We start from the raw sequence: 24168 nt of genomic DNA, 5'->3' as shown, positions 1-24168 counted from the left end.
CATTGAAATCCAGAAACGTCACACCCACTTTTACCGGTAGGTACACATCGTGCTTCTCGGCACGTGCTTTGAAAAAAGCTCGTGAAGGTGTTGCGTACCTACATCCAGATGAGATATTCACCAACCATCCTTCCAAGTCACGTGCGTTACGTGATACTGGCGTAGGCATGTCTTCTGTTTCCAGGATCCTGTAGGAAGCAGTATTCCGTATTCAGACCATGGAAATGAAGGTTGATCAACCATCTGTTTACAACATTCCAAAAATCACCTGGGATAGTCTTTGAAGTAAGTTCGGATTCTAAGGAGTCTCTATCCTCTCTTTGTAAGAAAGTTTGATCTTCCGTGAAATCTGTTTTTGAAGCTTGATCTGCAAATTGGAAGTTGGGATATCTTTGGATATTATATGTTTAACAGAATGATTGAGTCATTTGGAGTTCGGAGAGTGCATAGACACTGTTTGTGCTGTATTCCTGACTGCCAGAGACGAAAAATTGGGGAAATCTACAGAAACCAGTCCCTCACGTGTCTTGCCTTTGTCAATAAGCTTCAGGGCGAACCGAAGAACTCTCGGTGAACGAACTGAATTGAACCGGATTGCAGCTGCTTTGTGTAAGGTTATCTACCCCTCTTCAATTTCTGACTCCTGCACCCAATTCCCGTCTAAATCAATTGCCTGTACCCCAGAGTCACGAAGGGAGCAACGGTGACACGTTTAGGGTCAAAAAGAGAAGCCAGAAAGTCCGGTACTATGAGCAATCCGATTCGTGTACGAGGTATTTTGTTTCAACTGCACTGCCAATAATCGATACAAGAATCCCTGGAAAATTCTCATAGTGTTGGCTTCGGAGAAGGTAGAAGTTGTTAATTGAGGGTGAGTTATGCTGACGAAATTGGATAATTCGCACAACCGGGAGTTGGGATGTGGAAGGTTGTTTAACGGTAGGCTGAACGATCGATATCGAATTACACAGAACTTGGTACTTCCTGATATTCCACACGGAAAAGTCGACTTCTTTCCTTTCAAAATATTGTATAAGTCCCGTTAAAAGTCATTTGTCATCCGATTTACTGCCTTGGAAATCGTACTTACTGTAACAATGAGTAAAATCCGAAGAAATTCTATCTTACCAGCTGACGGTCACGGGCTGTGATTCGATGAAAAAGTCGTAACGAATCATGAGGTGAATTTGATTAGTTCATTCGTGAAATGAATAATAGCGTAGGTTAGGTCATGACGGTAATAGCTCAAATTTAGTTGGACAGATTCGAGTGGATTAAAAGACGGTATTTTTAGTCGGTGAGAGAAGCAGGTTAAAAAAAAATTGAACAATCCTGCGAAATTTGACGAGACCAGAAGGCCGGGTAGTAATTCCGGAAATGTGAACGTGGCCTACTTGCACCCTGTAGGGTTGGAATAATTCATGGAGATCTTTGCGGATAAGGAGTGCAACGGTGTCGACGGTTGTTTTCATTCCATCATTCGGGGTTAGGGGGCTGATCCTATTAATTGTCCATGGCGTGGGTGCGGCGCAAGTAAAGTAATTGTTAAAAGAGAACCCGAACTGACAATGAGACAATTTCCTCTCCTCGAATTATCGTGCATTCGCCGAGCCTGTTTAGAAAGGGACTTTTTTCCGACACTTCTTACTCCCGTGACTTTGCTGAACTCTTTAATCAAACTCAACGATGTTACGCTGTAACTCACTTTGGAGCGTTGGATGCGGCTCTTAATGGCTGCTTAAAGCCCCGAGAATGCGAGTGCCACGCGTCACACTTTCTTACTGAGTACAACCTCGCTGATGAACCAACATAGGTACATAAAATAATAAACTCGACCTCAGGCGCAAGTGATTTTGCAACTCTTGCCGGATGCACGTCGGAAGCAAATGGAAATTTGAAGCTCGGTACGAGGCTGAACTGAGTAACGAAGAAATTGTCATCATGCAACTTTAAGAAGCTGGTTTTTCAAAATGTAATTATGTTCGATTGTCGTGGTTTACTAAATTTTGGACAATCCTGAAGGTCCGAAGTAACGGTTTTTCCCAAATATGCGTTGATCGTTACAGTAACGTTACTAACTTCATCCTCATAGCTCAGTAGCGAATTCCAAGTCATCTCGTATTTCAATTCTTGAGCTTAGAGGTTAATACGCTTCTTCCGCTTGCTGCAGGATTAAGTCGAACCAGGATGTAAACATCGGCTGGTTTTCAGGTCAAACAAGTATCTCGCAGCATTCCGCAGCTTCCAACAACACGATCGTATTTCCGAATAAGTCGTGTTTAAGTATTCTCTACCCTTGGTTCCAGAGTGCCAATTACTACGGGAAACATCCGGATTCAAATTTTTGTCGAATGTATAAGAAAAAGGATGAGAGGGAAGAATTGACGGCGACGGATTAAACGATATCTGGAAATAGTTACTGAAAAGATACGTTGATATAGAACTCTAGCACAGTCAATACGTCAAATATTTTAGAAAATTGAAATACTTTTCGAAATAAAATTAACAAGAATATCATCTACTTTAATTGTGTTATTTAAAAAAGCTGAAATTTTGAGAGTTCATTTTCGTATGTAAATTCGACCTTGCATGTATACCAAACTTCAAATATTTGGATGGGGGAAAAGATTTGTTGGTCTTGTTTGTATATTAAATAACTGAACAATCGTCGTGCTGTTGAGTGTAAAAATCACCCCGAAAGATTTTGCAAATTTTATTTCACCATTTTTCATCCTAATCATGTACCATAGATTTTTCAAATCGATGCTCTAAAAATCAACGCGATATCCTTTTTTCACAAATCACTTATTTGTCCGATAAGAATTTTAAATTTTCTCGCCGCGTGATCCAACCAATCTGTTTCTCTCGAGCTATTCATAGCTGCGTGGCTGACCTCAGGTGACGTCACATCCGTTCTGTGCCTGCATTGACTGCCCACAGCCTTGTCACTCTGTTGAGATAATGGGACGGTTCGCGTGGACCGCCACCTTTCATTGGCTGCTTTTGAATTAGTGGAAATCAATGCGTTGAATGAATTTCTAAAAAAGTTCTCTGACAATAATTACGTCCGTGCGCAGCTGCGCAGCGCGAATGAGTAGGTACAGCTTGTCTTTTTGTAAGCCGTGCTTGTTTGTATAATAGGTATGATGCATCTTTTAACTCCATTCTCTACCCACGCCAAAGAAGCCGTTGGAGGGAGGCTGAATTTGCCCTAAATATTTATCCTTTCTAACGACAAGTGGCGCTCCGGTTTTAGCACGCGTGTCGAGTCTCGTGCCCAACGGAATGTAAAATCATGGAAATTATCATAATTTAGATCAATCAGACAAACTGTGCGCGCATGTAGGTGTAGAAACTTTTTACAGTAGCGTGGTTCGTCGCTTACGAAATCTACTCCTCGATTACAGCTGGGTGATGTTTCACCAAAATTTCATTTTTCACGACGCGTGAGCGCGGCTGGGCAATATGGCTCCGGGAAGAGCGATCAGCTGACCGTTTCAGGCAAATTTCGGGAATATCGAGCCTCCGAAATCGTTGCGCAGGCTGCTGGATGTTTACTTTACTACACTCGGTCGATTTGCTAGGGAAAATGCGAAGAAAAACTACTTTCAAAATTAAATACGACTCTTCGAGGTTCCGCGTTCGGCAACCAGATGGCGTCCAAGTCTTAACGTTCGGTTGGACGTTTGAATTCAATCAGACGAGACAATAAGTTGAAAAATAGATACTCAGCCCACGTCGCAGGGTCAATTAGATTCATTTTCGAGCGTACGTACGCAGAGGGTGATCCATTGATTGAAACGGTTTCGCGTGTAGTTAGAATCATTACAGGAATGAGTGATTGCGACTGACATGAATGACGGAGAGGCAGCGGCTCGGACGCAGGAACGGCCATTAGTACCTACTGCGAGGAGCTCGTACCTAATGGATGTTTTTCTTTGATGGTAATTTTCTGACGCCGATCGAAACGAGGGTTATTGTTGGTTAGTTCCGTTCGACCTAACCAATTGGACAGTTTTGCGTTGATTTGCGTAAGAAATTTGGTGTGATAAAATTTGACGAACCTGAAACGTTAGCTTGGCAATTCCTTTATAATTGGCCTTCATTCAACCCTGACAGGTCACACCTCTGTAGAAACGCATAACGGTCACATGGAGTGAAATTCACCCCAGCTCCACAAAAGTGATATCCTGCTTCAACAATGAGTCCTAAGAATCTCAAGAAAATATCTAGTCATTGCTGACGGATCGCAGAAAAAAACTTTCACACTTTTCCTGACCAAAATTGATTGTTTAAACGTTGTAAAACATCGGCAAAGTTAATGTAAAGCGGGGGAAAAAAAATTTGAACCGATTTTTTTTTCTATAGAATTGATTTGAAGTAAAAATACTGTGAAAATCTAATTCTGAACTCTACGAGGAGTTTGAAAAATGTCTCGGGTGGAATTCACCCCCATTGATCGATTGGGGTTGAATCTGATCCGGTATATTGCGCGCTTTGCATATTGATTTCGTATTTGCATGGGATATTTTTCTGGGTCTCTGAAAACAGAGGCTAAGAATCATCAGCCATGGGAATTAGTGGAACCCTCATTCGGTATGTCATTTCAAATTTCATTTATTTCATTTTATTTGATAATAAATTGTCTACAATTTGTCCTAGATAGTATGTTTTCGAATTTTTTTTTTCTTCTTATTCAGGGAAGGGACGCAAGAAAGAAAAATATATGTGTTTGTGTGTACAATATAAAGGGAAGGAGGTTTCAGAAAAATAATATCGTTACGTTATATGTGTATAATGACAATTTAATCGTGCGACCGTATAATATGTGTGTGTATGCTTATATTATACCATATATACAGTGAGTTTCTTTATCTGCGGAACGATGCGTGTGCCTTATTCGAGTAACCGGAATTCCATCTCTCATTTCAGTCTGAGCATCCTAAGCATTGTCAAAACAAACAATATTCAACGTTTGGGATGAAAGTGGCAGGATACGATGCTCAACCGGAAATGAGAGCTGTAACTCCGGTTGCTCGTATAACGCGCACGCATCGTTCCGCAGATAAGAAAATTCGCTGTATATTATATAATATATATATGTGTATATACATACATCTATATATACTATATATATACACACATCGATTGCGCAGCACATTGAATGACGTAAAAAAATATAGAATAATTACATTTAGACGAAAACGTAGGAAAGAAAATAATACAAAATTGAAAATAATAATAAACCAATATAACAATAAAATTGTACTCAGAAATAAAGATAGGTTTTGTTTGTTCTCGTAAATAATAATGTTACTCATCGTTAAATTGTAATTAATATCACTAAATTGGCTCCTGACTTTGTGACCAAGTCTACGAAGCGTTGATGATTGATGCAATATGCTGAATATCTGATGGAACGAATGAGTGTATGCATTTTATCCAATAAAATGTTGCAAGTCGAATTGTTCAAGGTGAAAATAACAAACAATCAAAAAAAGAAATTTCCTGTGTCCGTCCATTTTTTTACGATGTAATTGGTATACACGTGTACTACAATAAAAAAAGGACCCAACACATTGAACAAAACTCACATTTGACTGGAAATGGAATTTTTGTTCCAGTTAGAAATTCAGTTGTACCGACCATAATTCATACGTGTTCAATCCCCAACAAACGCGACGCTGGTCACAAAGCCAAAGTGTAAATAAATTATTGTACCCGAGAGCCCTTCGATTGCACCGTTTGATTGATCATATCTTTACCATCGCATCGTCCTCTGGTCTTTCATTCATTTTTACGAAAGTGTAGAATCCCACAGGAACCCATCCGGTAGTTGTTTCTCTATGCTTTTTTACCGATTTAAACTTTTCTCTCATTTCAAAGGGGTTTCCTAGTCGCTTACGTCATACCGTAGGCATTTTTATTCATATACTCGATTCACCGTCACCAGTATCCCTATTTTTTCTACTTTTTTTTTTGTACATAAACGTTATCATATCGTTATTCATATAATTACATTTAAATGAGGAATCGCAAGTCTCTGATTTATAATCGCGCGCGCTTTGTCATTATTTTATTATACAGTTAAACTTTTTTTGTACTAACGTCAGTCAACATCACACGTACATGGCAGCGTCACGATTATGGCTCTCAGGAACGTAATTTGTTGCTTTTGTCTTTTTTTTTCTTTTTCTTCCTTCTTTACACTTGTAATTATTGTTGATTTCGACTTTTAAATATATTAAATGCAAAACCTGTTGTAATAATATTCGTATAATAATAGTGATAATAGTAACAATAACAACAACAACAATAATAATAATAATAGTAATAATAATAATAACTAATAATAACTAATAATAATAGAAAAAACAATGCAGTTACAAACAAATTCACGATTCAACCATAGCCTTTCTTATGTGTGTACGATTAACTAATGTATATACATATACATATACATATATATGCACATTTATATTATTATTATATACAGGGTGACCCAGGACTATCGCCCCATAGGCTAACTTATGTTTTCCTCATGGAAAAGTGCGAATGAAACGTTTCTTTACTTTTGATAGGAAATTCTTGAAATTGACCAATCCGGTGTGAGAAATAATTTTGAAAAAACGGAGATTTTCTCGAGAAATAGATTGGTAGCATATGGGGCGACAGTCCTGGGTCACCCTTTATATATTATTTATATGTATATATATTTATAATATACGTTTTTTTTTTCTCCTTTCAGCGATCCGTGTGTGTCTTTCTTTTCATCGTCTTCTTCCTCCTTTTTTATTGAGATCGTTGTATCTAGCTATGATATATCTACATGTTACTTAAATACGCCTATAAATTATATATGTATATATATATATATATATATATATGATCAGACAGGGTCGTCGCGAGTGTGTAAAAAGGAAAAAAAAAAATGTTTCAACGAAAGTTAATAAAAAAAATCGAGGGGAAAAAGAAAAATGTGTAAAACGACGACTGACGGAGGCTGCCAGCCGGCGTTTCAATTACTTGGCTTATCTCGCACCACGCGGCTGCGACATATCGTGATTCTGATCCGTCCCAATGCTCAACGATTGCTGTGCTCATTGATATCGCATAATCGTTTTTGCATTTATTGTTTCAGATTTCAGATACCTGGGTATAGATAATAGATGAAATTCTTCGAATTATCATCAATAATGACGTTTAAATTTTGATCAATATAATCAATGAGACAGATCAAATTTATTCAACGTTTGATAATAATTGAAGAATAGATACCTGATATTGGTCGTTCACGTTACGTAGCAATAGTGAAACGATCCTTAATCTCGATGTGTCGAAGCCATTGGATTATACATCACATACATCCAATATATCATCATTATAATTATCATTACTATTATCAATCAAATTATTAATTGCTATTGTTATTTCTTTTTAATATTAGTAATATTATTATTATTCTCATTATTATTATTATTATTCATTATTATTCATTATTACGAACTATGTTTCAATATCTAATATGATACAACAGCAACAGGACCGTCGAGTCCTAATATTAAAAACATTTCTTCAATTTTTCAATATATGTATATATGTGTATACATACATATATATTTATATATATATGTATGTATGTATGTTTGTGACCGTGTATTATGCCTATATAATGTATAATAATAATTAATATCTTCGTCGTCTCGTTGATTATACACTACACGCTACGTATATCGTTACGATTTACAATATCAATTACAATTTATATATCAAATTATTAATTCAATTATTAGAATTACTTTAGAATATTGGTACTCTCTGTCTCACCTCTTTGAGTTCGTTTTTTTTTCTTTTTTTTTTTATTTCAAATTTCCACTACACAATTTGTCAACACCGTTTCTCATTCGTTCTTTCTTCTTCTTCTTCTTCTTCTTCTTTTTCTTTTTCTCTTTGTTGTTTCACTTTTGTTATAATATACCTAGTCATATCATTATATGCATTGCGTAGGTCAAAGTATAGTTGAATCGTGAGTGCAGAGCCCTCGCTATCGTTACAACACCAACAACAATAATAATAATAATAATATTAATAATAATAATAATAATAATAATAGTAATAATAATGAAAGTAGTAATAATATTAATAATAATAATACATCATCATCATTCACAATGTGTATATACATATAATATAATTGTACAGATTATCGATCTGTTTGCGCCTAGTATGTAATATATGTATATACGTATAGGTATATTATATATACATATATATATATATATATATATATATATATATATATATATATATATATATATATATATATATATATGTATATGCATACGTATATGTATATGTATAATGTACTCGCATACACATAATACGATGCAAATGCGCAAATCTGTATGCGTACATATAATATATGAAAAAATGTTTGCTCTTTCTTTTTTTTCCATTTATTTTTTATCCTCCTTTTTTGTACTATAAAAAAATTAAAATGTATAATGTATGTAAATGTATACATATTTGTATGTACCGTATACGTATAAATATGTATACCGTTTGCTTGGCTGGTGGGGAACGAAGGCAATCTGGGATACCAAAGGGCCGCGGATCTATTCCCTCTATCCAGAAACTTTATCCGTTTCCGTTTCGTTTTTTTATTTTTTTTTTTTTCTTCTACGTTCAACAATTTTGCTTCTTTTTTCAATATCATCGTCGCCTTGAGAATAATAACTATCCATATTATTACATTGGTGATAATAAAATGCGTATAAATTTAACATAAAAAAAAAACAGAAAAAAAAAAAATGCCGCGATCACGAGATTATTTGAGACACCGAGATCAGATTTTCGTTACGATATAATTAAGGTGTATTATTATAATCTGTAAGTATACGTGTATCTTTTACGGTGAAACGTACCGCCATCAAACGAATACTGCAGCTTCTTAAGTACATAACGTATAATTAAAATAAATAAATAACTTACGTATATATGCGTGTATTGTATATATGTATATATGTATAATGTATATTATATGAATAAACTATGCGGAAAAATCGAGCCCGTTTTATTCAAGCGACGCGTGCTTCCGGATGAGGTTATAACATGGTGGCGGCTACAGGTACACTGGCTTTCCCCGATTCGATCCTTTCCTCCCCCATCAGTCGGAGCCGATGTACGTGATTTGATACAATGCGTTTGGTGACAACTGGGTGGGATTCATTTCGTTACATTTCATTTCGTTTCGCTTCGTTTTAACATTCATGTACATGCGCTGGATTCTACTCTGCCTATACATATCTCGTCTACTCCTCATTCCGAATTTCCACTTCGTTTATACACCGACTGTCGGCTCTGATCTCCGAATGATCGTTTCTTTACGATCAAGGGAACCAGAGTGTGGATATTTTGACAAACGGGGAAAGTTTCGATTCCATAACTTCGAGATATTTCAACAGAAAAGTTTAGCTTCTGGATCGATGAAAAGAGAATCAACCGAATCTGGTAAATTTTTCAAGATTTTGTTTTCATTGTACGGTAATTTGCTTGAACAAAAAGTATTCTCTGCAATTCTTTGACTGAAATTAACATACGTTCGAATAACATTTTTGAAAAAAATTGTTGTTGTTCATATATTTGTTTTTCTGAAACCAGTAGTTAACTGACGTCACTAACTGATCCACGTTTTTTTCGTTGGCCTAAAAAATTGAGCTCTTCACGAAATCACTGCACCGTGACTGATTCTATTTTCTCATTGTATCGCAGTATGAATTTGAGAATACTGGTTCCCCTGTCGGTGTCGCAAGGGAAATGGAAAAAAAAAATGCATTTTCTTTCTGTTTTTGATTTTCTCTTACTTTTTTGTTTTTTTTTTTTTTTTTTTTTTTTTTACATATCGTAAATTCCTAAAACTTCACCAACATTGAAACGAAACTCAATCGCGAGAGTTTCCTTTCATCCCTTGTCCTTTTCTCGTGTCCGTTCGTCCTTTCTTGTTTTTATCCTTCTTTCTTTCCTTGCAAATTAATATTATATATATATATATATATCTTTATATATATGTATGTATATTTTTTGTTTCAAATTTATTTATCCTCATGTTATACGATGCTTAGGAAAAATTATTGTGCCGATAATACGTTGGGTCGCTAGCGAAACCCTAAACAGGCAGTGCAGTACGAATGTGTGTGTATTGTGTCCTTAAGCGATCTCGAGAGGCAAGCTCCGGCCTAATATCACTTTTTTTTTCTCGTCATCAACTTGAGTCCATTGCTCTTAAATTTAAATAATAATATTTATTTATTCACTTATTTATTACTAATTTATTAATTTACGATTAAATTATTATTTAATTGGTTTTTCTCGTCGTTCTTATTACGCATGTTTGTGTTTTTCCTTTCTCATCTTTGTTCAGCTACCTTTCGTTTTCTTCCCTTATCTATTATTCATACTTTTGTTTTAAGATATATCAAGCACGTGGTACAATTTCTTTGGAGTATATTAGTCATTCATTTATGTTAATGCATATTTCATTCATTCGTCATATTTATCGCAATAAATTTTCAACTTCCGCTTTAGTTCTTACTTCTTTACCACGATTCTTGCAACTGATCGGGTCGCACCTCGTCCTCTCCGAGGGACGATCGTTACGTCAATACTTTCATTGAGCCTATGAAAGTATCCGTACGAACGAAATTACTCCACTGCTGCACGAGTGTTATATTCACTCGGAAATAACCTTTGTGTCGTAATTGTTACTCATGTAGACTTTTTTCACGCGGTTTACAGTTTTGTTCGTTTTTTGTTTCGTATATTATATATATATATATACATGTATGTATGTATTTACATATATATATATATATATTATGTTATGTACGTAGGTATGTACGTAACGCAGACGCAGGCGGAGTCCCTCGTGTTTGAAGGTAGGTATAACGATAATAAGGTACATTTGAAATGAGAGAAAAATGAAGAAAGATAAAAATGAATAGAAAAGAATTCTCTTTATGTCGTATATGACAACATCATGCGGCGATCAGTCCTTGCAGCGCGAAATTTATATTCAGAACAATAATAGCGAGTGAGAGACGCGAGAGAGAGATAGAGAGAGCTAGTGAGAGAGAGAGAGAGGGGGAGATCGATTACAGTAAAAAACAAAACCCGTGAAAAAAAAAAAAAACCGCGATTGCACTAGCACGCGCTCTCAAGATGTGCACTCTGTCTTCTGCGAGCCTGCCGCTGTCTGAACTGATGAAATTCAGCCTTCATGGCCTGGACCCTGGCCTCGATGTTGTCCCGGGTGTATCTGGGCGGCGGGTGATGAACAGGTACGCGTTCTTCCCTGGTGGGGGTGGAGGCGGAGGTGGGCGTGGGTGTGCAGGAGACGGGGTCGAACTCGTAGTGTCCGTCGACGCTGCCGGCGTCGAGGGATTTGTGAGGGGGCGGCTTGCCGCCCTCCTGGAGCTCGAGCCATCGGCCTATGAGGGGCGGCGGCGGGGGCCGATAGGGGGGCGGCCGCCACTCGGCGACGGTGCTGCCCGAGCGCGAGCTCTGGTTCTGCTGCGAGGTGTTCTTGCTGCCGAATCCGCTGCTGCTGCTGCGGCTCTCCGGCGAGGTCTCGAGGTCCGGCGAGGCCGCGAGTTCGGGGGCGCTCCGCGCGTGGCGCGCGTGTCGCGGCGGCAGCCGGGCCTTAGGCCTCCCGGCGGTCTGGGGGGGAGACGAGGTCGCCAGTGGCTGGACGGGGATGAAGCGGCGGGATTCGGCGTGGATCGCCCTCAGCGAGGGAAGCTCCTGACTGTACCGCTGGTGCATCGAACGGAGCTGCAGGTATCCGGGGGGCGTCGGGAAGGATCGCTCGCCCGAGGATGGCTGCCGCACCGAGCTCAGATCGCTGAAGTACATCGGGGACCAAGGGACGTGCGGTCCGGTAGGCGAGCTCGCGAGGAATCGCGGCGAGGCGATCGCGTGGACGGCCGGGGCCCGCGGGCCCGCCGATATTGGGACCGTCGGGTGTCCCGGAGCCAGCGAGAGGGCGCTGCCGTCCGAGCGCAAGCTCAGCTGACTCGTTCCCACCAGAGGGCGCCGCCAGCAGGCGTTGAGGCGGCTCGTCTTCGGCAGGAATCCTCCGTCGTCGCTGCTCGATGTGTCCAGGACGCTGTTGTTGCCCGAACTTCCGCCCACCGAGTCTGCGATGACGAAACGCCCGTCGGCTGCTCGAGATATCTTACCAAGCGGACGGCCCCGCAACGAGTCCGGCGTCCTCGGCGTCAGGTTCTCTCGCAGCAGATTTAGACCTGGTACTCGGCCTTTTCCAGGTCTGCGGTAGACAGGTTTTTTTCTTGTTAGACACCACGCTTTAGACATTAGTTACGAGGGCGCGCAGAGATGCGGGGGAAAGTTCGAGTCGTGAGACTTCCGTTTCGATCGTTACTGTTTTACAAATCAAACGCGAACGTTATCCTCATGGGAATGAATTTAAACATTTTTTTACGGCTGCTATTAACAATTGTCGGTGGTTCGCACTTCGATTTTTACCCTCGTACTTGAATTACACACGAAAAGGTTTTCCCCGCACTTTATGGTACGAATAATCCGAAACAAAATCTGGCCTCTGGGATGACAATTATATTGAGAAATTTATTGAAAAGTGCATATACAATATAGATCCAATGTCGGTTCGGATTGAAGAATAAATTTTTTCACTCTAAAGGTAAGAAACGGATAATATTGATTCGGTTGAACGCTTTGTTGGTAAAAGCGATCGAACTTGGTTCCCTCGCATCTCTGATACTGGACAAAAACATGCAACAAAAAAATAACAACAGCGTAAACAACACAACGACAACAAGAACAAGAACGACAACAATAACAATAACAGTAACGAGCATAACTAAAAATTAAAAGTAAATCATAAGGTGAACAAGAAATAACAGAATAATAATAATAATTACAGGCAGAAAGGAAGTAGTCACATGCTCATGCGCGTTCCGGTGCAAAGTGGTTAAGGCGTGACTGGATTTGATCTCTTTTTTTCTTTTTTTTTTTTTAGTCAAGTTATTTCTTTTGTTTTTTATTCTTTTTTTCGGATCGTGTATTCTTTTTTTCTGTTTTTTTTTTTTTTTGCAACTTTCAACGTTCAATATTTGTTTTTTTCTTTCATGTGGTGATAATTGTGGTTTAGGTGCTCCGAAACTCGTCACCTTTTTTCCTCCTTCGGGTCCAGCAGCAAGGAAAGATCGGGGAGAGAGAATGTTGTAACACAACGATTACATTCACAAAAACCAATATGCTGATAATGAGAAGGAATGATAGTAACAATAACGATGATTTAACGATAATATAATGATGATGATAATAATATGATGACGATGACTATATAATGGTAATAATAACAATAATCATATATAAAATGCTAAATAATCGAACTCTTTACTTTTCTAGGCGGTGGTAGGGAGCATATAGATATACAATTACGGGGCGCTGCATACTTGAATCGAAATGATTCGAAGGCGGTTGGAGACGATTCTAACATAAACGTGAGACTTCTGTGTTACCAGTGAAATTGACAAACTACGCACGAAAATTGGCACACTTGGGAGCATTTTTTTCCGCTTCTATCATCATCGGAGTTCGTGACGGTAGTTGAGGTAAAAATAATGCCGAGTAGCAAGGAGGTGTGAAAAGAAAAAAATGAAAAAGAATCCAAAGAATAATTTTTGCCCGATTCGAGCCCGACGGAAATTTGAAATTTTCAACTCCGTGAACGTCACGTGCGTACGTATAATGACTGTAAGGACCTCAGTGATACATCAAATAAAGTGATATACTTTAAGCGCATCGTTTCATTCGCAGCCGGCGTACTTGCGTATAGTTGTAAACAGCTTTGGTCACTTGTGGTGTAGCCATTCCGCAAAGGAGCCGATAAAGAGAGAAATATAAAAATTTATATAAAAACAGATAGTCGTACCAGCTGTGTAATATACGTGTTATCATCAGCGTCATTCAGGGAAGCTTCGGTTCGTTCAATCAACGCAAGCACAAAGGTTGCAATAAAGGTTGTACCACGAAAGAATAAGTAAAGATAGATGAAAATAGATAGAACAAACGGTATAGAGAAGAGAAAAACAATATTGGATCGGAACACTTAAAGAGCGGCGTAAAAAGTGTACGTGTATCCAGATAGAAGTGCCTATTGATTATTGGAAATCCTATACGCTGTGATGAATATGAAACCCGGCGCACTTGTTGTGAAATTGAAACTAGAAGAGGCGTGGATAACACGGGGGCAATAAGATTTTTTATCTGGATACAGGCTAGAGAGAGAGAGAGAGAGAGGGGGGTGGGGGGTGGGGGGGAGGTGGAGAAACGTTTGGGAGTACCTACTTCTTATAGGGCGTCTAGAAGCGACAAACTGAAAAGATGGAGAAAAATGATTTAGAATCGTCAAACATCGTCGCTGAAGCTCACGACCCACCAACCGGGCCTCTTTTCCTGTCCGATCATCGTGCGGATAGAACGAATCAACGGAAGGGAAGAAGTTAAGAGAAACGTGCAAAAGTCCGAATCAACTCTGCCTAGCTAGAAGCTAGAAGGGCGGAGGGCAGTTGATGGGGCGACAAACCGTGAACCTAGAGACCAAATTAGTCGAGACCGTGAGTTCAGCGAGTAAATATAGAGCGAAGCGTTCGGGACTGTTCGTGGTCAAAGGGCTGTCTTCTTCCAGCCGAAGAGGCAGGGCTAGACGCCCTTTGACCCTATGTCTTGGCCAGGCAAAAAAGTATAAGAAACGACTAAAGTGAGACGTAGTAAGTGATGTAAAACTGAGATTCAACGAATAATTTATAACGTAATAAATGAACAACGATCATCCTATACGAATTATTATTAAGTAACTTCATTCGAGAGGCACGGATGCTGTCTATGGTATGTATATATATACATATATAATATGTGTGTGTAAGAAACAAGGCGAATAAAAGAAAATAAAATAAAAATTATACGTAATACGATATGTATAAGAATCAACTATTCGATAAAATACGTTGTTAAAAATCATCTATCACAGTATCTAGACGTGTTATAATACGGTATAATCTCTATTGCTTATCTATGTACTCCCTAATCCGCCAATCAGGTAGGTAGGGTACTGACTGGAAGAACTAGTGATCCTAGCCGTTTGCCTGTATCGTTTTCATCTACGTTCAAGACAATCATCCTAATTGGTAGTAGATTAGTGGTAGTAGATTAGTGGTAGTAGGTAGGCAGTAGTAGTAGTAGTAGTAGTAGTAGTAGTGGTAGTAGTAGTAGTAGGTAGTAGCAGTAGCGGTAGCGGTAGCGGTAGTGGTGGTTTATCGGCGAAGACGTGGCTAAGGTCCTATATATCGAGGGTGTCGTCGACGGACATCGCATCGCACGTTGGTCCGTCGCATATTCCGCATACAACAATCCCGAGTTCGGCACTAGGCGTCGCGTCTAGGCGAAGACCGACTCTCCTCCTCGCTCTATTCCAACTCTCCGAGCCGAGGCGTCGCGACGTCGTCGCATCTACGGTATCGCCGACGACCTGGAGGGTAAAACGCAGAGCTCGTCTCTCGGCCCTTCGGCTCGTCTCGGCTAGCGCAGGTTCGGCTTACTGTTCCGCCTCTCAATGATAAACACGCTCTCGTAATCTCTGTTATCGAGGTGGAGGGCGTGGTGGGCGTGATGGCCCAGATGGTCGCGGTCGTGGTTCGAGGACGCCTCCTCGGAAACCTGCTCCGGGGTAGCCGCGGTGCCCGTGGCATTTGCTGGGCCGGTTACCGCACTAGCGATCCCCGTTACCGGGGCTACTTGCGGAGGACGTGGCTGAAGTGGTTTCTGAAGCAGTTGTTGCGGTTGCGGGTTCAACGGGCTGCAACGGGTCAGCGTCGATACTGACTCGCCGCACGAGTTTAAGTTTGTCGACCTACAGAACACACAGGACAATAGGACACCTAGTTTTGCGTGTGTCCAAATGTTTTTTTTTTTTTGTCATTTCCAGATAGCTATGAACCAGCAGCTGCTGCTAGTGATGCTGCTGCTGCTGCTGCCTAGGTAATCGTTACACACGTATCTCTCATTTCTTTCTTTCTTTCTTTTACAATTTTCCTTTCTTTCTTTTTTATCTACACAAGTGCTGGCACCGGCTGAACCGTCGAACCCGTTCTGGATATTTTATTTATTCTGCGATTCATACATTCCCGTGGGGATTGTCCGATTTAATCTACATCATACGGTAAATTTTCAAAGAACGTTGTTAAGGAAAATAATTTTAATGTTGATAGAAAAAAAAAAAAGAAAAACATTAATCGCCGGTGGAGGAAGATTGTTGCGAAAAATTTTTTTTTTTTCCAATTCTCAACGGTCTGATCGAATCAATTAAACGAATTCAAGGTTTCCTTCAGCCAAGTATGAATGTTTCTATTCTGCGAACTCTGATATTGGCCCGATCGTTTCGGAACAATCACCACTGACTATTATTTCCAAATAATTAATAACCTAGGGTGTCCAGGAAAAAGGTGTAATCAAAGTTCATGTCAATCATAGATTTTTCATCACTATCAAACTCTGTTCTATATTGTTAAAATAAAAAATCTCCAAAGCAGACATAGACTCATTTTCAAACGATTTCAAATTTTCTTGAATATATATATATACAAATATGTATATTTTTTTATAACCAAGAGAAGGAAGTCGTAATCGTCGTCTGTTCCATAAAATCCGATCTGCTGGGCACCCCGTCGAAACGAGAAAATAAAGTAGCTGTAGACAGTTGACTGAACTGACAGGAAACGAAATTACACCAGGAACAAAGTCTTCGGCAGATACGATTTCGAATAAAAGTTAAAAGGATAAAATAAGGGCGTTCAAGATGAAAAAAAAGAAGAAACAAGGAGAGGGACGAAGAAAGAAGAAGAAAAAAAAAAAAAAGAAACGGAGAAATGGCAATAACTAAAGATAATCCAGAATAGGCATCACTGCAGTCGTATTGTGGACTTTTGGATGCCCTTAAATAATAATTGTCAATTATTTTCTTTTCTCTTCTTAAGTACACATAATGAAATCAGTCCTGCTTTGAAGGCGACTGATGCATTGGCGTGATTAATTTTATTTGTACGATTCGGTTCGTCGGAAGATACCGCTCTCTCCTTGGAAGATGAAAATCTAGGGATCGTTTTTTTTTTTTTTTTTTCTTCAAATATATACTTCTTAATTTTTTTTTTCAATAGCATGTTGCAAAAAGCCACTCCTCTTCGTCCAAAATACCTCTGCTGCGGTTAAGTCTGCCTGCTCGTTATTCATTTTATTTATTTTTTAAATAAATGTCTGTTTACTATTTTTTTCTTTCTATTATTCTAAAAGCTATAGTCGTACGGTTTTTTGATATAAGGTAGTGAAAGAGAATTCACATCAGTTAGACACTGGAGAATATTACATGTATGGTATGTATAGAATACGTTACATATAAATATGTATATATATGTATTATATATATATATACATATCACCTGTGAACAATGATATTTGTATATACACATCTTGCTATCATTGGTTAAAGGTTTTCTTACTATTATCGTTGTGTATAAGGTTATAATCATTATATTGTAGTCACCTATTATAAGGGACTTAAACTCTATCTTACTAATCATGTGTATATATGCTTGTGAAATATTGTACTTGCAATTATATGTATGCGATAATAAATTTGTCACACGAGTCTCTGCAGCTCGGTATGTAATTATCGTAATCATTGTTTTGTTACGTTAATCAGTGATTTAGATCTACGTTCATACGGTCAATTAATACAATTCTGATCAAATTTTGTTGCTGAAATTAAATAAACATTGAATATCAAATTTGTTGAAGTTGTGATATTCTTCTACTCCATCGTAAAAAATTACGTCTTTCTTTTTGGAAACGAATTATTTCGTAAATAAAAATAATGTTCTTAGAGATGAAAAATGCTTTCCACTCAAAGATCGATAAAATCTGCTGAGTTGAAAATTTTCGGAAATTTCGCAATAGTTTGCAAAGGATCGACAAGATATTTCTGAATATGGAAAATAGCGAAAATCAAGCGAAAACTTGTATGCACGAGCTTCGAAAACTTTCTGTTGGCACTAATATTTTTCGCGCACACTTTTGCGACCCTGAACACAGGGTCGATGAAAAGTATTTGCAAGTACAACATCGTCGAGGATTATTCTATGTACGGTGGTTACATCTGGAGTAACATCCGGTGAGTTAACACTGAAAGACTCACTTTTTCAAAGGCACTGTTCCCTGGGGGCCCTGCCCTGCGCCGTTCCTTGAATCAGTGACTCGGCAGGCCACCATGTTATACGCTGAAAGCAGTTCTACAATGTTACAAAATTATGTTAACCACGCAAGTGTTCAGGTGTCTGGTGCTTGCCTGTTCGACGCAAACGTCATACGCCAAAAACCCCGCTAAAACCGCGCCTAAACTTGTCGGTAATAAAAGAGAAAGTCAGTCCCGGGCTCTAAGATTCATTCGGATTAGTAAATTCAGCCGTCTCGATGGTTTCCGGTTCGTCGGTCTTCGTCGGTGGCTCCTCTTGCCGATTGAAAAGTTTCACCAGACTCAGACGAGGACATTGATCGGAGGCTTGCTTTACCGCATGATCAAGTTCGCACATCATCAGGCTGCCTGGTCAGGGCCTGACCAGAAATGTAACGCGTCGTTCTAAAATGCCCTGATCGGGCTGAGTTCAGGTACGATGGTCAGACCCTGATTAGGCGTTGATCAGAACTGGATCAGGGGCCTCATCAGGCACTCAACAGGGCAGGTTTGAGGAACTACCTGATTAGACTCGAGTAACGAATGTTCAGATATATTAATTATTGAAATATACGTAAGAAATATGTCAGGTTCATATCAGACACACAGTTAAGTCTACTAGAAGTTACCTGCTAATAACGGGAGGTAGATATCTACACAAATAATAAACCGCGAGATGATATTTTGTACCAACTGGTACGTAGATGGCCACACTTTATTACAAGTGGCTTGATAAGTTTATCCCGAGAACGCCAAGAACTTTCACGACGCCTGGCGGCTACTCTCGGTACTTGCAACGCGTCAGGTTAAATCAGTTACGTTCTACTCAGACATGCCTGATTTAAACCTGCACCAGGGTCTGCTGGAACATCAGGCTAGTCGGATTGAATTTCTATTTAGCTTGAACTTAAGTTAGACGTAAAAGCGGGCCCGGGACGGACAACCATGTTCGTTAAATGATTAGTTTCGAAGGCAAATCTGCGTTTCGATTCACGGTTTGTTGTTTTTTTTTTTCTTTTTTTTTTTCTCGTTTTTCATGGGGATGGGAGCGAATGACCGTGAGCGAAGATACGGGCTAATGTAATAAGGTGATTTTAACGTGAACCGCCACGAGGCGTACCTTTCTCCTGTTTTCGTCGTTTCCGTTTGTTGCATATTTTCACCGCGCATATGCTCAGGATTATCGCCACGATGAAGAACAGGATGCCGCCAACCACCCCGGCGGTTATCGCTTTGTGCTTTACCCTCGCTGGAACCGGAAACTTCACTTGGTCGCTGGCCCCGTAGTTCGTTTCCGAATTCGCGAAGACTTGGAAGTGGTACGTCCGTCCTCCGACCAGACTTTTCACTGTTGACAAACACCCTCATTTACGTTATAAGAACAAAAGTGGTAGTGGTTAATCTGGCTGAACTTGATGGGCCGGAAGAAAAAATTATTAAATGAAACGGTTACTTTTTCTAATCTTGTTACTTGAAAACTACTGGACCGATCGAATCCAAAACCTCATCGGTTTTAAGTTAAAAAGAGCGACGTCGATTCAAACCAAGATCGTGAAAATAGGTTCATTCATTCTCGAGATTCGGTTGGATACAAGATCGATCGCAAACACGCGTCAACCACACGCAGCTGGGGCTGTTCGAAAAAGGTCGAAGGTGATTCTTGGGATCTGAAGACTGGTGAAAGCTAAAAATTGAATCTTTGGGGTGATTATGACGACTTGTTCTCTACTTTCTCTGAAAACAGAACAGGGAGTATAGTTATTCGGAAGCAAGTAAGCACACATGCGGAGTATTTTCCTCGTTTATCGTTCCCCTGCTTGGCACTAAAATTGATGAAATTATTCACCACCGGTGGAAACAAATATCGCCGTAGGTGGCGTGAGACGAGGTTGAAGGTGCGCTCGTGGATATTGGCTTTGATGTATATTCGCGTGCATAAACCGCGCGTATGGATACGCGCTACAGACGTATAGGTGAATTTAATTAATACACGGGAAACAGAAGGGCAACGTATGGCGCCCCAGAAGCGGAAGACCTCCGGCCGCGATATTGCCCCGTCAAGAATTTCTCCGCACAGACTCCGGGAACCAAGGCTAAGGATATATATTACAGTCAGTCATCCACACAGGGAATATGTAATTGAATATCCGGAGGAGAGAAATCCTCCTTCAACCGTGAGGAAGTCTCGGGTGAGAATTGCTCGGAGATTCACAGCTCGAGCATCACGGCCGTCTGAATCATACATTGCCCAAGTATTATGGGAAGCGAGAGGTGAGTTCTCTATTCCTGCTACAGTCGTGCATTATTCTGTCATGGGAAATGCCTGATTAGAACATCAGGGTATGTCTGTCTTTCTTTGATAAGCTTTTAAAACTCTTCGTCATTGTCTGTACGAACGCACATTGGGACTAACGATAAGAGGACTTGACGAGTCAGGAGACATTGACTATTGGAAATTGGTCTTACCCAGGAAGCTGGTTTCCTCGGGACGAATTTGCCGTCCTTTGTTGAGCGTTTTCCACTGGGCGTCAGTTTTGTACTTTATGGTGTAGGACTGTACCAGGTGGCTCCTCTCCAGAGGTTGTTGCCATGTGATGAGAAATCCGTTGCTGATTTCGGTTATCGTCAAATTTCTTGGCGGACCCGGTTTAGGTCCTGGTCATATATACACAGACGTTGTAGATGAGGAATATCTCTGCTGGGTTTTAGCCACGTTTAAAGGGTGGTTATTGCGCGAGAAATTGCAAATAATGCTTGCTAATTATCCGGATAAAGATTCGCGTCTGCACATGTGCTGCATGAATTCCCGAGATAGAAAAAAAAAACTTGATGCCACTTTCAAGCTGATAGTCAAATAGCGTAAACAGCCCGTTGACAATGGGTATGTTATACCAAACATATACGAGGTTTCTATACGAATCGCGTAAAAGTGATTCCGCGTAATGTATCGTCCGCACACCCGTATAACACCGGTAATTTCTAAGCGCGTTGCATCTCATTCTGACAGCGATGTACCACCATCGTCATGTTATGGGTACGACCATAAAATGGTTTTACGATCAATAATGGCCCCCGCACGGCTGTAGATCTGCTCGATCAAACTTAATCACCCCCTCCCCCCCCCCCCCCCCCCCCAACCCTTGCCCGTCTCATTCATTGCGTTTACACGTAATCGTTCGATTTGCATTGTTATTCGGTATCTCTTTTTACTTTCTTTGTACATTTTTTCCTCTACGATAAAATAAAGTTGTCCATTCGAGCCACTGACATGGTGTGTGTAGACATACTATTGTACCGGGATTAATCGACGATTGATAATGAATTAGTGTGAAATTTGAGACACGTGTAATAACGAAAGCTTAAACTGGAATGTGGAAAGTTGGTAACGTGACGTGTGAGTATCATAAAAACGAAAGAATAAAATAATGAAAATACCTTTCGGATGGGCGGTTGATGGATGGACGGGGGGATTTCCTGTGGAATCAGTTGGTAAAATCTGAGTACTATTATCTACAATGTCTGAAATGAAAGAGAAGACAAAAAGAAAATGAAGGTGTCAATGGGCACGTGAAAAATGTAACGGTCTGCAAGCTTTCACGTCGGTGGCGTCAACATTTAGTTTCTTTTTTTTTTTTGTCTGTTTTTTTTATATTTGTCAGGACGAGGTAGGGCGCATGAACGGCGTCGAATGAAACGAACAAACAAAAAAACTCGGCAACGATACGAAAAATAGTATAACAAAACATCGTATCCAAAACGTAAAAAAAGACGCAAACACAATCGCTACTCCGAACTGAACAATTTAATATGCAGCAGCGGCTGAAAAACAGCTGAACCTCGCGAAATAACCAAAACTGAGGTGATTTTTTTTTTTTTTTAACATTTCTTCTCACTTTTGTTTTTCAAATGCCTTACCAGTTTGATCGGGGGTATCAGCAGAGCCACCCTGACCAGCCGAAGACGTTCCCCCAGACTGTAGTCGGACGTCTAGGGAGCCGGCATTGTGAGAAATAAAGGGTCAAGTTTGCGATGTTTTGTTGCGTTTGAAAGTTTCAAAGTGAACAAGCCTTTCAGCGTCGTTATAGGAATAGCGATATTTTTGGTGTATAAAATTCTGTTGGCGGAATTCCGTCCGATGTAATAATGAACTTCTGTATTGGTTTGCCAATAAATTAAAGAAAGACTTTTTTCCCTTGGGAAATAATCGACACGTTTTAATTACATCTACGTTATCGGAAACGAAGTTCAAATATCCGTCCAACTCACCCAGTGTTCGAATCGTAATCACTTTACTGAGCATTCCTTCGCCGAGGGCGTTTTTCCCTACTACTTGAAACTCGTAAACTGTTGCCGGAACCAGCCTGTTGATAGTGACCGTCGTGCTGCCTGATGGCGTGACCGGTATCGTCTCCCATTCCGAAGTCCCAGCTTCACGGTACCTACGGATCATCATAAAAGCTCTATATGACCGTTTAATCGATCGGTAAGCAGCTTGCATTCTCATCAGAGTCCCGGAAAATTGCTAGACAGGGTTTTTTTTGGATCAGAATTTGAACTCACGACTCGTGGGAGGACGATATAATACGGAAGCAGTGTGACCGTGCTTCTCTTTCTTAGAAAGATCGGTGGGTTCTGAATTTGTAGCAGGAATTTGGTTTTCCAATGCAATGGAGCAAATAATACCGTACAGATACCCGATCAATGCTTCTCCGAGAAACCGTATCGGAAAGATAACCTGTGCAGGAAGTTGCGAGTCTAAGCGGCAGTAGTGAACAAAGTTTTCCGGAATTTGTCGAGCCCACTGTGCGTGGGGCGATATCAGAGTTATATCGAGGAAAAGTGGAGCACTGTGTATACTTGATAAGTACTCTGAAGTAGGACGTCAGATTAACCCAGCCTCGCTACCGGAACATGGTGTAGGGTACCAACGCGACCAACTACCGATGCGAAAATCGGTGAGAAACCTTTTGCGTTGGTAGTAAAAAAATGGTAGAAAGGTCGAACTGACCAGATAGTGTAATCCTGCTTGTAGTCCGGTCCACCGGAGTTTCCCGGCAGCCATTCGAGTGTGACGGAGAACTCGGTAGCCTTCCCGGTGACGTTGTAGGGAGCGTGAGGCTGGCTACCCTCGATCACGAGCTGGGTGGCGACGACGATGGTGGCGACCTCGTTGGTGGCGACGCACTGGTAAAAGCCAAAATCCGACCGTCTCAAACTGTCGATGGTCAAGTTGCCGCCGACGACCTTGACGCGGTTACGCTGCAGAGGTGCACCGTCCTTCTGGAAAATTGGAAAGTCTCGAAAACGGAGATCGGAAGGTGGTTGCGTGAAAAAAAACCGGGCAATGCTCACTCGCTGCCACTGGATCGTCGGGTTCTGCGTGCCCTCGGCCTCCTGGGCGTCGCAGTGCATCTCGACGGTGTCGCCGACCTTCCGCTGATAGATGGGCTCCGGCTCGACGGTGAAGACCGGGGGCTTCCTGACCAGCACCTCCATCGGTCCCGAGCTGCCCTGCGTGCCCTGGGCGTTGTACGGGGTGCAGGTGTACCGGCCCTGGTGGTTCTCGCTGACCCTCGTGAAGAGCAACGAGCCGTTGTTCATAATGACTATGTCCTTGGTCTGGTAGGGCTCGAGGAGCCGTTTGTCCTTCGTCCATGTGACGTACTGCAGAGGCGGGTTGGACTTGATGTAGCACTGGACGACGCCGGCCAGCCGGAAAGGGAGGTACTGGATGGTCGGGGTGAAGGTGACCTTGGCCGGATCTGAAAGTCGAGTTATCGGCTGTTAACTGCTCGGCCAGACCACGATGCTGGCTGACGAGCAGCGAGCCCGCGAGTACGCAC

At 40.7% G+C, this 24168-nt stretch overlaps 1 protein-coding gene and 1 long non-coding RNA gene across 21 annotated transcripts in view; one reads left to right on the top strand and one right to left on the bottom strand.

Moving 5' to 3' along the window:
* The first annotated feature begins 15 nt into the window (after nt 1–15).
* Nucleotides 16–2667, top strand: LOC124300398 (uncharacterized). The gene is made up of 3 exons (XR_006907211.1): nt 16–285; nt 415–609; nt 2307–2667. It is a non-coding gene; the product is annotated as an uncharacterized LOC124300398 (long non-coding RNA).
* A 5676-nt stretch (nt 2668–8343) lies between these two features.
* Nucleotides 8344–24168, bottom strand: part of LOC124300182 (protein turtle-like) — a 165623-nt gene continuing 149798 nt past the window's right edge. For 7 of the 20 annotated variants that reach the window (XM_046753934.1, XM_046753938.1, XM_046753942.1 and 4 more), the window contains 9 exons: nt 23678–24087; nt 23334–23605; nt 22592–22764; nt 22241–22312; nt 21761–21799; nt 20792–20980; nt 19446–19673; nt 18290–18383; nt 8344–12325 (listed from right to left, as the gene is read on the bottom strand). In XM_046753934.1, the coding sequence (XP_046609890.1) occupies nt 11200–12325; nt 18290–18383; nt 19446–19673; nt 20792–20980; nt 21761–21799; nt 22241–22312; nt 22592–22764; nt 23334–23605; nt 23678–24087 (2603 nt within the window). In that variant the 3' untranslated portion in view covers nt 8344–11199. Of the gene's footprint in view, nt 12326–13094; nt 13220–14391; nt 14420–18289; nt 18384–19445; nt 19674–20791; nt 20981–21760; nt 21845–22240; nt 22313–22591; nt 22765–23333; nt 23606–23677; nt 24088–24168 lie in introns of those variants that run through there. The other 13 variants (XM_046753948.1, XM_046753950.1, XM_046753939.1 and 10 more) reach the window with 13 other exon arrangements.

This window comes from Neodiprion virginianus, chromosome 3, assembly GCF_021901495.1.
Source record: "Neodiprion virginianus isolate iyNeoVirg1 chromosome 3, iyNeoVirg1.1, whole genome shotgun sequence".
In the NCBI taxonomy this organism is placed as follows: Eukaryota; Metazoa; Arthropoda; class Insecta; order Hymenoptera; family Diprionidae; genus Neodiprion; species Neodiprion virginianus.
The sequence above is the reverse complement of the archived record's forward strand: the minus strand, read 5'-3'. Positions and strand labels throughout refer to the sequence as shown.